The sequence below is a fragment of the Lemur catta genome, chromosome 23 (genome assembly GCF_020740605.2).
Source record: "Lemur catta isolate mLemCat1 chromosome 23, mLemCat1.pri, whole genome shotgun sequence".
In the NCBI taxonomy this organism is placed as follows: domain Eukaryota; kingdom Metazoa; phylum Chordata; class Mammalia; order Primates; family Lemuridae; genus Lemur; species Lemur catta.
The window spans coordinates 11292864-11308021 of NC_059150.1; the positions used below are offsets into that span (position 1 = coordinate 11292864).

Consider the following 15158-nt stretch of genomic DNA (forward strand, 5'->3'; position numbering starts at 1 on the left):
CTGATGAGCATGTGTTACCAGGGAAAGCCCATTTTAACAGGGGCCTTCTGAAATCAGTAGCTTCCTATAGAGGGACTCTACATACAAATACCATTTGAATCTGCTTCCCCTTTGTTACTTGGGTCCAACTGGAAGCATTTATTGTTAATGTAAGTTAAGAAGTCTAAAAACTATCATTGAAATATCTGAAGTTTTTTATGAAATAGATGGCAAACATCTTACAAGTTTTCCATGGTGCCAGTCAGCCTTGCTCTTTACTAAGTTTCTCCTGAAGGTTACCTGGACTTCCCTGTGGATCTCCTAAGCCACCTGCTAGAGCTGAGGATAACCCGTTTCATGCAGGGGCCCCTCTACTCCTGTCCAGTCCTAAAGGCCAGAACCCACCACTCCAGTGGAGTTCAGAGAGTGGGAAACTGGGAATCGTGGGTGTTGGCCTGGGTCCTCCAGATGGCAGAGAATACCGGTGAGGTAAAGGATTACTTTGGAGGGGAGCTTCTGTGATGGTTAATTTTATGTGGCAACTTGCCTAGGCCACAGTACTCAGATATTTGGTTAAAGTTATTCCAGATGTTTCTGTGATGGTATGTTTTAAATTATTAATAACAGTTAAATCAGTGGACTATGAAGCAGGTTACCCTCCTTTCAGGTGGGCCTCATTCAATCAGCTGAAGTCCTTAACAGAAAAAAACTGACTCCCCAAGCAAAAAGAAATCCTGCCAGCAGACTGCCTTTGGACTCTGCAGGAAGCCAGGGCAGAAAAGGAGGAAACTGTCTCTGTCCCCTCGTGTTACTGAGAGAAACATGCTCCAACAGATATGAAACACTCCTGGGGGAGGTTGGAGAGCCTGGCTGGATTTCCTGCCATTTCAGGTAGGGTTAGAGTCCAAAATATTTATTGTTTCACGACTTTTGAGTTTCTGGTTTTAGCTCAAGGCTGTTGTAGGGTGTATAGAGGAGGGCAAAATAGAAATGCCTAACCAAGCGGAGGAAGGGGGTCAGGGAAGACTTTCAGAGGAGGTGGTATTTAAATTAAATCTTGCACAAATTGAAGTTAGGCAAAGGGGAGGTGACAGAATAAGACAAGTGTAGGGAGTCACAGGTAGTTCCATATACCCAGAGTTACATGGGGGAGGAGGTAGGACAGGGTTAGAGAGGAATGAGGTTAGGGAGGTTAACTGTACTGTATATAACCTGACACTCATTTACTATGATCTGCTATGACTCAGCTTGAGCCAAAGAAATAATACTGTATTCAACAGTCTTTATTTGAGCTGCTAAATGTTGGGAGAGAATTCTCCATAGGGCTGTCATGTTTCTGCCCATCTAGGGAGCAGGGGCACTGACAGCCTGTTCCAGACCATCTCTGTGGAAGGTACAGATAGTGTCTCCCGCAGAGCGGAGGGCAGGTCTGCTTACCATCCAGGATAATAAAGATAATGCCTCCCTCTGGGCAAAGGATGGGTTTCTTAAGCTCAGGGTTTGTGTGTGTGGCATCTGCCTGGACAGCTTCACATTGCCCCATGGGTCTTGAGGGGTTGGGGAGGGCAAGGGGAACCAGCCTGAACGCGAGGCTTGTGCTCCTTGCTGTGTGCTGAGTAATAACGTCCTTTGCTTCTTTGCCAGGAGGCTCGTGTCTTCTGTCAGTGCTCAGAACCACCCTTCAAAGTTCTGTTTTTTGTTTTGTTTTGTTTTATTTAAATAGAGACAGGGTCTTGCTCTGTTGCCTGGGCCAGAGTGAAGTGGCATCATCACAGCCAGCTGCAACCACCGAATCCTGGGCTCAAGGGGTCCCGCTGCTTCAGCCTGCCCAGTAGCTGAAACGACAGGTGCGCACCATCACTGCACCTGTATCTGCCTCATGAGGTATTTGCCTTCTGAAACGTAAACAACTAGTTTACTTCTGGCTTTTTTTACGTAGCCTTATAGTTGATGAATTTTATCCACACTGGGCCCTACTGCAGTCCTAGCGGAGGTAAGGTTTTACACCAGTTGACTTATCCAGACCCCTTCCGATATCAGAATGCTTTGGCTTTCTACAAATCTGGCTTTCTATGGTGACACAGAGCAACCAGACAAAACGTGACTATTTTATTGATGCAAAGACAAATGCCAAGAAGTGCTGAGTCCCACGCCAGGCAGTGCTCTGCTTACCATGTGGAATAGGCTCTTAACTACAAGAAGGAACATAAGCTGAGTTAAAATTTGCAAAGACTGCGATCTAAGGAGCAATGAGAAAGAGGTGATAATAGCCAAGTAGTATTTGGCCATGAGATGAGTCTAGCAATGCTTGGTTTGGTGATGGGCAATGAAATATAACAGAAAGCTCTATCTCTAGGCACCTTATGTTATCCTCTCAAAAATGTACTTATTCAAATCATCAAAATCGTAGCTCCAAGAGAGTAAGTTAATCTAATTAAGCTTTTAGAAACAAGTGTTAACTTTGAGCAACTCTAACCTTCATCCTGATAAGTGGAGGTGGTCAACATATTCCACTGATTTATAGAAACAAATATAAACTATTATTTAAACATTTTACATGAGTAAAGGGAAGATCACTGTAAAGTAAACTTTTAGGCCATTCATCTTTTAAAGTATCTTTAAATAACTCAAATCGTCTCCTCAAAACATCTAAGTTTAAATGATGAAATGGAATGAATGAAGATATAGTATGTTTTGTGTGACTTAATAAAATGGCTTTTGGCAGATCTAGTGAATAATTTTGTTTAGCTTCCTTTATAACTAATATTTGAAAAGAATTTAGACATACACTGAAGAAGGATCCAAGAGAATATATTTCTGTGTGTTGCTGGAGATACACTTCATCCAAAGATGGCATTATCTGAAAAAACAAAAAAAAAGTATTTGTTGCATAACTTTTAATACATTTCATAGTTTTCAAAATAACCCTGGAAAGCACAGTATTGTTTTTCAGATACAGACACTAAGGTTCAGAAACACTAAGTGACAAAAAGCATGAGACTAGTCAATGGCAGAGGCAGAACTTGAACCCAAAGCTTCTGTTTTGAAGGCTATCTAAGTAACACTGCCCTCCTGTTGGCTTTCCCATCTTCAAGTGGGAGACTGAAGCGAAAGCTTGGAGATCTCTGGGTAAGGAGACTCCTCGCCCGGCATTCACACCACTAGTGAGAGAAGCAATGAGGAGCCCCCAGCACTCTGAGTGCTCTTAGCAAAATCCCTGGTCTCCCTCTTCCCCAACTCTCATGGCTTTCCCACCAGGTTCGACTATCAGGACTAATCTCACTCTGTCCCTTATCCCTGTGTACACTGGCCAGCTCAAGGAGGCCCCCAGGAGCCCTGGATGCTAATCCCCACACAGCTCCAGGGGCAAAGGGTGCCCCACCCAGCTCTTCCCACTCCCCCACCCCACTGCTTTATGTTTCCCTATAGCACCTATCCACTTAGCACTCTCTGACACACGTGCCTATTTTTTAACTTGATCTGGTTCTACCCTATAACATCTAAGCTTTTTGAGGCAGGGGTTTTATTCAGCACTGTGTTAACAAACACATAGAACAGCGCTTGACATAAAGTAGGTACCCATAAATATTTGTTGAATGAATGAAGAATAAATGAGTGTTTCTTTCACTCACACAGGTGTGCAAAGGAAAAGAGCAGAATGCCTTCTAATTCTTATTGTATGTGTCCAGCAAAAGGTACCTTACTATCATCCTCTTCCATTTCTAAAGATGGCTCTACAGCATCCAAGGTTGCCGTGGGAAACTGCTTGAGTGCCATCACCCAAGGCCATGGCCATTGGTCTCAAGAGGAATGAGGTAAGATCCACCACTGCTTCTGGAAAAGTATATTCTATGTCCCAATATTTGTTCAGTCAGCCAACAGATGTTTCCTAAGTGCCTACTTTGTGCCAGCCAGTGTTCTAGGGGCTGAGGATAAAGCAGGGAAAAAACAGAGACCATTGCTCTGCTTTCTAGGAGCGTAGGTGCTCCGTACAGAGTAACAATCACTATGGGGGAAAAGAAGGCTGGGCAAGGGGTTGTAGAGGGCTGGGGAGTGCTGTATAGGTAGGGTGGTCATGATGAGTTGATTCTGAACAAGGATCTGAATAAAGAGAAAGAGAGAGAGGTCCAGGCAGAGGGAACAGCATGTGCCAAGTCTGTGAGGTGGGAACCAGCTTGGAAGTTCCCAGGAACAGGAAGAAAGCCAGGGTGGCTGCGTGGATGAGGCTGGGGAAGAGTAGAGGGGATGAGTTTGAAGAATAAGCAAGGACTGTTCCTGGACCTGTAAGAGCAAGGTGAGGAGTGTGGATTTTATCCTGAGTGTGGTGTGAAACCCCGGATGAGTCTTGAGCGAGAAGTGACATATCTAATGTATGTTTTTAAAAGGTGACTCAGGCTGTTGTGTGAAGAAGTAAATGTAGGTGGAGCAAGAGAGGGAGCTGGGGGTGGTTGGGAGGCCCCTGCTGTACGTCCAGAGAGAGGGGACCGTGGGTGGACCAGGGTGGCAGTGGTGGTCAGACTCCAGGTTGATGCTGAAGAAGGAGTTGACCGGACCTGGTGACAGAAGGGATGTGAGACGTGAGAGACAGAGAGGAGTCAAAGGTGCTCCTAGATCTTTGACCATTCTCTGAAGCGAGGAAGACAGGTGGGGTAAGGGTGGGGGTGGTTAGTGTGTGTGTTTGGGGATGGGAATAGAAATTGTTTTCTCTGCAATGGGAAATGTGAGGTAGCATCAAGTAGAGGGGGCAAGCTGATAGATATGTCTGGAACTCAGCGGAGAGGTCAGGGCCAGAAATAGAAATGCGGGAGTCATCAGAATGGAGATGACATTTGAAGCCCTGCCAGGTGTCTAGACTGAGATCACCTAGAGAATATTGAGATGTGGTGTTCCTCAACCTTCAGAGGACAGAAGAGGGCCATCCTGTGCTTTTTTATTTTTTATGTTTGAGCACAACTGCTTATAAGTGCTGTCTCATGTAAAGATGATGTTACTTTATCGTGAATGATGTTTATCTCTGGATTCAATGCACATTGGATGAGGGCCAACCAGACTAATAAGTACATTAAATTTTAGAGGTAATATCCCATCTCCTCATCCTGCAACTGAGGATGCTCTCTTTGCATCTGCTGGCCTCCCACAGGGCACTCTCTCATCTGTTCTCCGTCTAGTGAAGCAGGACTGAAGGTTTGGTTGGGGATGGGGAAAATTCTTCTCAGAGGTGAGTTCACCGTTGGGCTGCTGTTGAGCCAATTGCTCCAGTGGAGATTTGTTTTTCAAGAACAAAGCCGGCATCTTTATCTCCATCTACCTCTCAACTGATCCAAACTCACATTAGGAATGAAAGGGTATTATTGTTGACATTTTCAAACCTTCACAGTATTCAGAATAAAGTAGGCACAAAAAAAAAATGTCAGCACCTTTTTCTAGCCCCATGTACCTACCAACTATGGAAATAAAAAGAAAGTAAGCCCCTAATGTCTCTTTTTCATCCTTGATTAGAATTAAAGTTGAAACCAAAGACCATAAGGTTCAAGTAGAAATAAATGAGGAAACCATGGCAAAATCTTAATAAGCTTTTGAGAATACACAGCACTGGTTTTAGACCAGCAGTTCTCAGACTTTTTGGTCTCAGGATCCATTACACTCCTAAAAATTATTGGCCGGGCACGGTGGCGCACGCCTGTAAACCTAGCACTCTGGGAGACCGAGGCAGGAGGATCACTTGAGCTCAGGATTTTGAGACCAGCCTGAGCAAGAGAGAGATTCCATCTCTACCAAAAATAGAAAAATTGGCTGGATGTAGTGGTGCACACCTGTAGGCCCAGCTACTTGGGAGGTTGAGGCAGGAGGATTTCTTGAGCTCAGGAGTTTGAGGTTGCTGTGAGCTACAATGACGCCATTGCACTCTAGCCGGAGCAACAGAGTGAGACTCTTGTCTCAAGAAAAAAAATTATTCATTCTATTTTTTTTCCTTTATTTTTCATTTTATTTTTTACTTTTTTTTTTTTTGGTATTTTTAGCTGTATCACCTCGTGCTCTAAGGAAAAAAAAATTGATGACTCTATCAAGCTTTTGTTCATATGGGTCATATCGTTCAATGTTTATCACATTAGAAATTAAAACTGAGAAAATTTGAAACTTAAGAAGATAAACCCACATTCCATGAAGCTTCAGAGTAATGACATCATAGCATATCATACAGCTTCTGGTAAACTCTATTCAAATTATACTCTCACGAGACCATGAAAATGAAAAGGCAAATAATATCTCAGTAGTATTATGAAGATAGTTTTGACCTCATGGAAACTTGAAAAAGATTTGAATACTTTAGGGTCACCAGGCTACACTTTGAGAAACACTAGTTTAGGCTAATATAGACCATGTATTTACACACCAATTACCATAACATTTATGTTAAGTCTATATAGGCATACCTCAGAAAAACTGTGACCACCTCAATAAAGAAAATATTAAACTAAAGCAAAATACAAGCTAGACAAAGTTTTTGTTTCCCAGTGCATATAAAAGTTATGTTTATGTTATACTGTAGTCTATTAAGTATACAATAGCATTATGTCTAAAAACTGTACATACCTTAATTAAATATACTTTATTGCTAAAAAATGCTAACCATCATCTGAGCCTCAGTGAGTCATAACCTTTTTGCTAGTGCAGGGGCTTGCCTTGCTGCTGATGGCTGCTGACTGATCAGAGTGGTGGTTGCTGAGGGTTGGGGTAGCTGTGGCAATTTCTTAAAATAAGACAAGAAAGTTTACCACATTACAAGAAACCACTTTCTTTGCTCATCCGTAAGAAGCAACCCCTCATCCATTCAAGTTTTATTATAAGATTGCAACAATTCAGTCACCTCTTTGGGCTCCGTGTAGAATTCTAGTTCCCTTGCTGTTTCTACCGCATCTTTAGTTACTTCCTCCACTGAAGTACTGAACCCTTCAAAGTTATCCATGAGGGGGTGTAATCAACGTTCTTTCAAACTCCTGTTAACATTTATATTTTGGCATCCTCCCATGAATCACAGATGTTCTGAATGGCATCTAGAATGGTGAATCCTTTCCAGAAGGTTTTCAATTTACTTTGTTTGGATCCATCAGAAGAATCATTATCTATGGCAGCTGTAGCTTTATGAAATGTGTTTCTCAAATAATGAGACGTGAAAGTCGATATTACTCCTTCGTTAGCAGGCATGAACACAGCATTCATCTCCTTGTATATCTCCACCAGAACCTTTGAATGACTAGGTGCATTATCAATGAGCTGTAATCTTTTGAAAGGAATCTGTTTTTCTGAGCAGTGGGTGTCAGCAATGGGCTTAAAATAGTCAATAAACCATGTTGTAAACAGACGTGCTGCCATCCAGGCTTTGCTGTTCCCCTGATAGAGCACAGGCCAAGTAGATTTAGCATAATTCTTAAGGGCCCCAGGATTTTCGTGTAATGGTCAATGAGCATTGGCTTCAACTTAAAGTCACCAGCTGTATTAGCCCCTAACAGGAGAGTCGGCCTGTCCTTTGAAGCTCTGAATCCAGGCATTGACTTCTCTCCAGCTATGAAAGTCCTAGGTGGCATCTTCTTCCAATAGAAGGCTGTTTTGTCTGCATGGAAAATCTGTTGTTCAGTGTAGCCACCTTCATCAATGATCTTAGCTAGATCTTCTGGATAACTTGCCGCAGCTTCTACGTCAGCACTTGCTGCTTCACCTTGAACTTTTATGTTATGGAGACGGCTTCTTTCCTTAAACCTCATGAACCAACCTCTGCTAGCTTCCTTCCAACTTTTCTTCTGCAGCTTCCTCACCTCTCTCAGCCTTCATAGAATTGAAGAGAGTTAGAGCCTTGCTCTAGATTAGGTTTTGTCTTGAGGAAATATTGTGGCTGGAACTTTTCCTTTGCATTCATGACTTGGCTAAGTGTTTGGTGCAAGAGGCCTGGCCTTTGGCCTATCTTGGCTTTCGACATTCCTTCCTCACTAAGCTTAATCATTTCTAGCTTTTGATTTAAAGTGAGCCATGAGACTTCCTTTCACTTGAACACTTACAGGCTATTGTAGGGTTATTAGTTGACCTAATTTCAATATTGTTGTGTCTCAGGGAATAGGAAGGCCTGAGCAGAAGGAGAGAGATGGGGGAACAGCCAGTAGGTGGAGCAGTCAGAACACACCCATATATCAATTTGTTTCACCACCTTGTATGGGTGTGATTTGTGGCAATTACAATTACAATAGTAACATCAAAGATTACTGATCACAGATCACCATAACAGATACAATAATTAAAAAGTTTGAAATACTGCAAGAAGTACCAAAATGTGACACAGACTCACAAAGGGAGCACATGCTGTTGGAAAAATGGCTCCAACAGACTTGCTGAACACAGGATTGCCGTAGACTTTTAATTTGTAAAAAACACAGTATCTGTGAAACACAATAAAGTTAAGCACAATAAAGTGAGGTATGTCTGTACTTATTTTGTACTTTGTCATCATAAAGTTGAGTTTTTCTTTAAGTCTGTTTACTTCAAAGGAGCAAAGAGGTTTTTTTTCGTTTTTGGTTTTTGTGTTTTGAGGCAGAGTCTTGCTCTGTCACCTGGGCTGGAGTGAAGTGACATCATCATAGCTCACTGCAACCTCAAGCTCCTGAGCTCCAGTGATACTCCTGCCTCAGCCTCCCAAGTAGCTGGGACTACAGGCACGCGCCACCACACCTGGCTAATTTTTCTATTTGCAAAGAGTTTTCCTACCATATTAAAAGGTTTGTTTTAATCTTCTAGGATTTTTGGCTTATAATTGTGATACCATGAATGTTGGTTATGGAAATTACATTTGTTAGACCCTGAATTTTAGAAAACCATGTATATTCATGTAAAGTTGTATACTGTTTGTCCCAAGAGGTGGATTTTTCCCTTCATCATCAAACTTGTGAGAAGAAACATCCTAGTTGTTATTTAACTCATCTAGTTTCAAGTAATTCAACCAGAATAAGAGATTATGCAGTATTTCTTAGAATTAGGAACACTAAAGCTGTGGTCCCCAACCCCCAGGCTGTGGACCGGTACCTGCCTGTGGCTTGTTAGGAACCAGGCCACCCAGCAGGAAGTGAGCGGCAGGGCGAGTGAGCGAAGCTTCATCCGTATTTACAGCTGCTCCCTGGCACTTGCAACACCGCACAAGCTCTGCCTTCTGTCAGATCAGTGGCAGCATTAGATTCTCACAGGAGCGCCAACCCTAATGTAAACTGTGCATGCGAGGGATCTTGGTTGCACGCTCCTTATGCCTGATGATCTGAGGTGGAGCTGAGGTGGTGATGCTAGTGCTGGGGAGCAGCTGCAAATACAGATTATCATTAGCAAAAAGGTTTGACTGCACAATAAAGGTAGTGCACTTGAATCATCACAATACCATCCCCCACATCCCTGGTCCCTGGAAAAATTGTCTTTCACGAAACCAGTCCCTGGTGCCAAAAAGGTTGGGGACCACTGCACTAAAAGCACTCCTTGTAAGAGAGTTATTTTTTAAGTAAAATAAGTACATAACTATTACAGATTAACTTTAAGACACAATGGAGAATCCCAGCTTTCCATGCCACCCTGTATCACACCCTCTCTAACACTTACTAAGAGCACTGGGCAGATGTAAACTCACAGCCACATCAAAGAAGTTAAAGCTCAAATGTGGCGACTCTTTTGTTTCTGACCTAAATTAACAATTTGTTGGTTGTATTAAATACGTTTAAACACACGCACACCCTTTTTTCCCCAAATAAATGAAAAAAATACTATCAGTTGCCTCCTTGACTCAGAAGCAACTGTTGACAATCAAGATATTCATCAGTTCCCCTTCCTCCTCTTGCAAAATAATGCCACCACCATCACTGCCACCACCGTACACACCCCCAACCTCCTTCCACTTTTTATTAGTGCTTTTCAGGGCTTTTTCTATAATGTTTGTCATCAAAATCATCTCCTTCATACCTCAATTTTGCACATGAAATGTTTGTAAGAGCAACAGAAATTGGTGAGATAGGAGGGAGTCTCTGAAGTTTTTGTGGTCTATTGTAATTATCTGTAACAACTTTTCTCAAAGCATCAGTGTTAGCATCACCTTACTCTGCTGAGAATGCAGATTCCAAGATCCAAACTGCAGCCCACTGAATGAGCCAGCCTGGGATCCTGGGCACACAAGAAAATGAGAGTCTCAGTCTACAATAGATCCTATATCAACTAGCCTAGTTTAATGAGCCTTTTACTTTCAGACAGATTGCCTTTAAACTTCCCCAGGGCAGCACTTGTGAACTTCTTTCAACCGCCCAAATTCTTGCTAAGTTTACTTCTAAATCCCTCCTATCCATTGTGTAGGAGTCCTGCCATAACATCTTACTTTTTGGTGGAAAGTGCCTTCTCTCGGGGTAAACAAGGAGACTCAGTTTGACCCAGGAGCTCCTGCCACTGTCAGGAACAGATTCTTTGCTTGTGGTGTGAGTACAGGACTGATAGGCTCTGCTAAAGTGCCTCTTTTGAACTCTCAATAAGCTGACTTGATTACTTCTTTCCACTAAGCAGTTGGATTCACGCTTTTCATTGATCTCCTTCAGGAGTTGTCGTTTGCTTACTTTAGGTTTTTTAACTATTTCATTGGCTCTATTTATTGCTGCCATTGTGCTAATGAACCAATTGTCAAGTGATTCTTGCTGTCCTGCAAACAAATGAAAAATATTATCAGTTGCCTGCCAGACTGAGAAGCCAGTATTCACAATCATATTTATCAATTTCTCTTTCTTCTCCTGCAAAATAATACCAGTACCACTGTGCCTCCCACCCCACACCTCACTTTTTACTATTTTTTTCCTTAGGTTTTTCCTTTGTCTTTTTTTAGGTTTTCTTCAGGGGAAAAAAAAGGTTATAAAATGGTAAGAAAATATATCTTGTTTTTGAAAATACTATGCACTGGTTTTTGCTTTTAGGAATATTTGTTGTTTCCTCTGATTATAAAAATAATAAATGTTCATTGTAGAGTGTTAAGAAAATGCAGAAAAGGGCCAAGCATGGTGGCTCATGGCTGTAATCCCAACTCTTTGGGATGCAGAGGCAAGAGGATCACTTGAGCCCAGGAGTTCAAGGCTAGCCCGGGGAACATAGCGAGACCCCCATCTCTACAAAAAGGGAAGGAAGGAAGGGAGGGATCAAGGGAGGGAAAAATAAGCCGGGCGTGGTGGCCTGCACCTGTAGTCCCAGCTACTGGGGAGGCTGCTGAGGCAGGACAGTTGCTCAGGCTCTGCAGTGAGTTATGATCCCAGCAATGCATTCCAATACAGAAAAGCAAAAGGTAGACAGGTTAAAACCACTCTTAGTCCAGAGAAAACTAATAACATTTTGGGTGATACTTTCTCAGTAAGTATCCAAAAGAATTTCATTATACAAAGTACAGAAAACAGGACATTAAATTGGCTATAGTAGAACACAAATTTTAAAATGTGTAAAGCGTTGTTACATACCTAGGAAGATTTGCTTGTTAAGGCTGTAAAATTGTCTTTCCAGGTATTTGAAGTGCTTAAAATATCAGATATGTTAAATTTACATTAAACTTAAAGGAAGTTTAAAATATTTTAAAAACTTGTATTAACTAAGTTTGTAAGGACTGATTACTTAAGGGTGTTTTGCCTTTAAAACATATGTTAGCTGAACATTAATTTCAGGAAAAATGAGGGTGATTATTCTTGCTTTATACAAAAACGACTCAAAATTTATAAATAGCATGACAAGAATCGTATGTTTGGTTTTTTTTTTAGTTATTATTATTATTTTTTTTGAGACAGAGTCTCGCTCTGTCACCCAGGCTAGAGTGCAGTGGCATCATCATAGCTCATGGCAACCTCAAACTCCTGGGCTCAGGTGATCCTCCTACCTCAGCCTTCCAAATAGCTGGGACTACAGGTGCATGCCACCATGCCTGGCTAATTTTTTCTATTTTTTTTCTTTTAATTTTTTGTAGAGATGGGGTCTCTCTCTTGCTTAGGCTGGTCTCGAACTCCTGACCTCAAGCAATCCTCCTGCCTCAGCCTTCCACTTTTTGATTTTAAAAATAATGCTTTGATCATGATTTTAAAAGGGATTTATTTTTAAAAAATAATACTCTGAAACACATTTAAGTGACAAAGACCACACAAACACTGTTTTAAGCACCATCAATTTTTCATTCTTAAATACACAAAAGAATGTAACCAGCTCCATGAACCCCTATATGATTTTTATAATCTTCTCCCTTAACTAACTATTTAACCCTTTGAGTTTTTCCCAGAAATGATGAAAGGAGGATTGCATGAGACCAGGAGTTCGAGACCAGCCTGAGCAAATAGTTAGACCCACCACACCTCCCCGTCCCTACAAGAAAATGGAAATATTACCCAGGCATGGTGGCACGCACCTATAGTCCCAGCTAACCAGGAGACTGAGGCAGGAGGATTGACTGAGCCCAGGAGTTTGAGGTTGCAGTGAGCTATGATAAGGCCACAGCACTCTAGCCCCAGCAACAGAGTAAAATCCTGTCTCAAAAAAAAAGAGAGAGAGAGAGGGAGAGAAAGAAAAGAAAAGAATAAAAGGGACGTGACTAAAGAAAAGGAACAAGAAAACAAGGTAATTATCTCTTATGTACTTTTGAGTTAATTTGTATTTTGTTAAAAGCCCATTTTAACAGTTGACTGCAAATGAAATGTAGATGTCCTAGTTAAACGTTCACTGAGAAGACCACAAAATTCAAACTCATTACAAATTACGTGAAAATTGGAGCCAAATAAAACAAAACAGACCCAGCAATAGAGTCTAGTGTAAGAGCATAGATTGTGAAGTCAGCAAGATTTGCTTCATATCCTTCCTACGCTACCTACTAACTGTAAGGCCTTGTTTAAGTTACTTACCTTCTCCAGGCCTCAGGTGAGTGAAAATAATGTCCAATTCACAGAGCGTCATAAGGACTGAGTTAATACATATCAAGAGCTTAATACAGCCAACCCTCAATAAATGGTAACTTTATTATATTAATTAGGCACTTTCAAAAAAAGGATTTGTTCAATATGATAAGTATATAGTATTTTCTTGTCTCCCCAGTTACTAAACTGTTTATCTGCTGTGTAACTAGATCATTGGCTGTGTATTTGTGGGGCACAGTGAAAATAATAAGCTGGACCCCTAGTTAAGAAACAATTGAGACTTTCAAGAGAGCAACAGCAAAACATTCAGCCAAGGGTGAGACCCTTCTGAGTACCGGGTCCTGTGTGACAGTACAGGTCACACGCCTGTGACACTGGCCCTGTGTGTGAGGAACAGGCCAGTTTCCACAGCTAATTCACTTAGTTTTACAATCTCATAAATAGAGATTGCTAATGTGTATAGCCCACAACTTTGCAAAGAGCTTTGAAAATATTAAGCATAATGAAGTAGACCTTCGTTATTCATGGATTCCCTATTGGCAAATTAGCCTACTTGCTAAAATTTGTTACCCCAAAATGAATACTTGCAAAGACCAAAACTCAAAATTCGAAGTACGAGCTGGACACGGCGCAAGCTTGTAGTCCCAGTCACTTGGAAGGTTGAGGTGAGAGGATCACTCGAGCCCAGGAGCTGGAGGCCACAGTGTGCTGTGATTGTGCCACTGCACTCCAGCTGGGGCAAAATATCAGAACCCATCTCAAAAAAAAAAAAAAAATCAAAGTATGGTTTTTACTGAATGCATATTGTTTTTGCACCACTGTAAAGTTGAAAAATCAGATATCTAATTATCTTAAGTCGGGGACTGTCTGTATTCTTCCTAGGAGCAATGGTTCAGTATTTGCTAATTCACTATTTGCGGTGACTTTATATTAATAGAACATAACTATCACAGTAACGAGCACTGACTGCATGTATAGAGAAAATACGCTACTGTTTCTACAGGCATATTATTATAAATTACCTTTAACACACAGCAACCCAAAGCCTATTTGAAGTCCACTGGTGTGGACCAGCCCACTGGGATGCTACCCTGGCGATGGAATATTCTGATCTTTGCTGTTCCAAATTTGTTCCAGTCATAGAATCCCTGGTGAAGAGAAGTAGTTCTGGACTCAGAGAGCCCATTTACTTTCCAGCCATGTGTCTCTGGATAAATTACTCTCCCCTTTTAATATCAGTTTCTTTATCTGTAAAATGGGACTAAAGATACCTATTTCATTAAGATGTGTGTTTGCGTGTGGTAGATGTTGGGGAGGTACTTGGGATTAAATGAGGAATGCATGTAAAACTCTTTATATCGTGCCTGGCATCAAACTATTACATGTACTGATACTTCTTGAGCATCTACTCTGTGCCGTGTGCTGTTGTGGGTATTGGGGACAATGCCTTCATGAAGAGGAGCTCTAATCTAAGGGTTCGTTGTAGGTACCCAGTAAGTGGTAGCTACTTTTACTGATTTTATTAAAACTTGATATTTTACAAGGGGAATTATTTCATTCACATATCTATTTTCTTAGAAGAGGCAGTTTCCAGATTTTTAAATGTCAGAAATACAAAAGTCATAATTTATCTGTTTACAGGAATTAGTGATAGAAGGAAAAAGATTAGTATTGAGGAAAGCAGTTTACCAGGCCAGAGAAATCAATTCCTTGAAGAACTCCATGAAGGATCAGCAAAAGGACATTAGACCATCCAATCCTGAGACTGGTGCAATAACTGTGGACCAGCGCAGGGCAGTTGTGAAGCTTAGACAATATTTTTATTTCAAGAGACCTAATCAGTGGGGCACAACTCTGGCACCTGAGGGCCTGGGGCTATATCTAAATTCCCCCTTCTTTTTCCCTCATTACATAGTACAGTAAAAACAACAACAACAAAAACCAAATTCCCCCTTCTTAGAGTGCAACCTGGAGGAAAATTTTCTATACCTGGGAGCTTGAGCTTCTTTAGTTGTAAAATGAGGCTAATACCAGTACAGAGCTGTTCTGGGGATTAAATGAGATAATAGTTGAAAAGATGTTAAGCATTATGAGTTGTTCTAAAATGTATTAGTTTAGTTTATTAATTCAGAAAGTTATGTGTGCTGTGCTGGCTGCAGCACACCACTGCTTGTAAGTCTTCCTTGTTACAAATGATAAGTTATATTCAGGATGCCTAGGGTAATATAAACATATGTATTTAAG

At 41.3% G+C, this 15158-nt stretch overlaps 1 protein-coding gene across 1 annotated transcript; it reads right to left on the reverse strand.

Moving 5' to 3' along the window:
- Positions 1–10217: 10217 nt before the first annotated feature.
- On the reverse strand, positions 10218–10646 carry SPATA45 (spermatogenesis associated 45). Its single transcript, XM_045536096.1, has one exon. The coding sequence runs from the start codon at positions 10644–10646 to the stop codon at positions 10218–10220; it is 429 nt and encodes a 142-aa protein (XP_045392052.1).
- Between the last annotated feature and the right edge of the window lie 4512 nt (positions 10647–15158).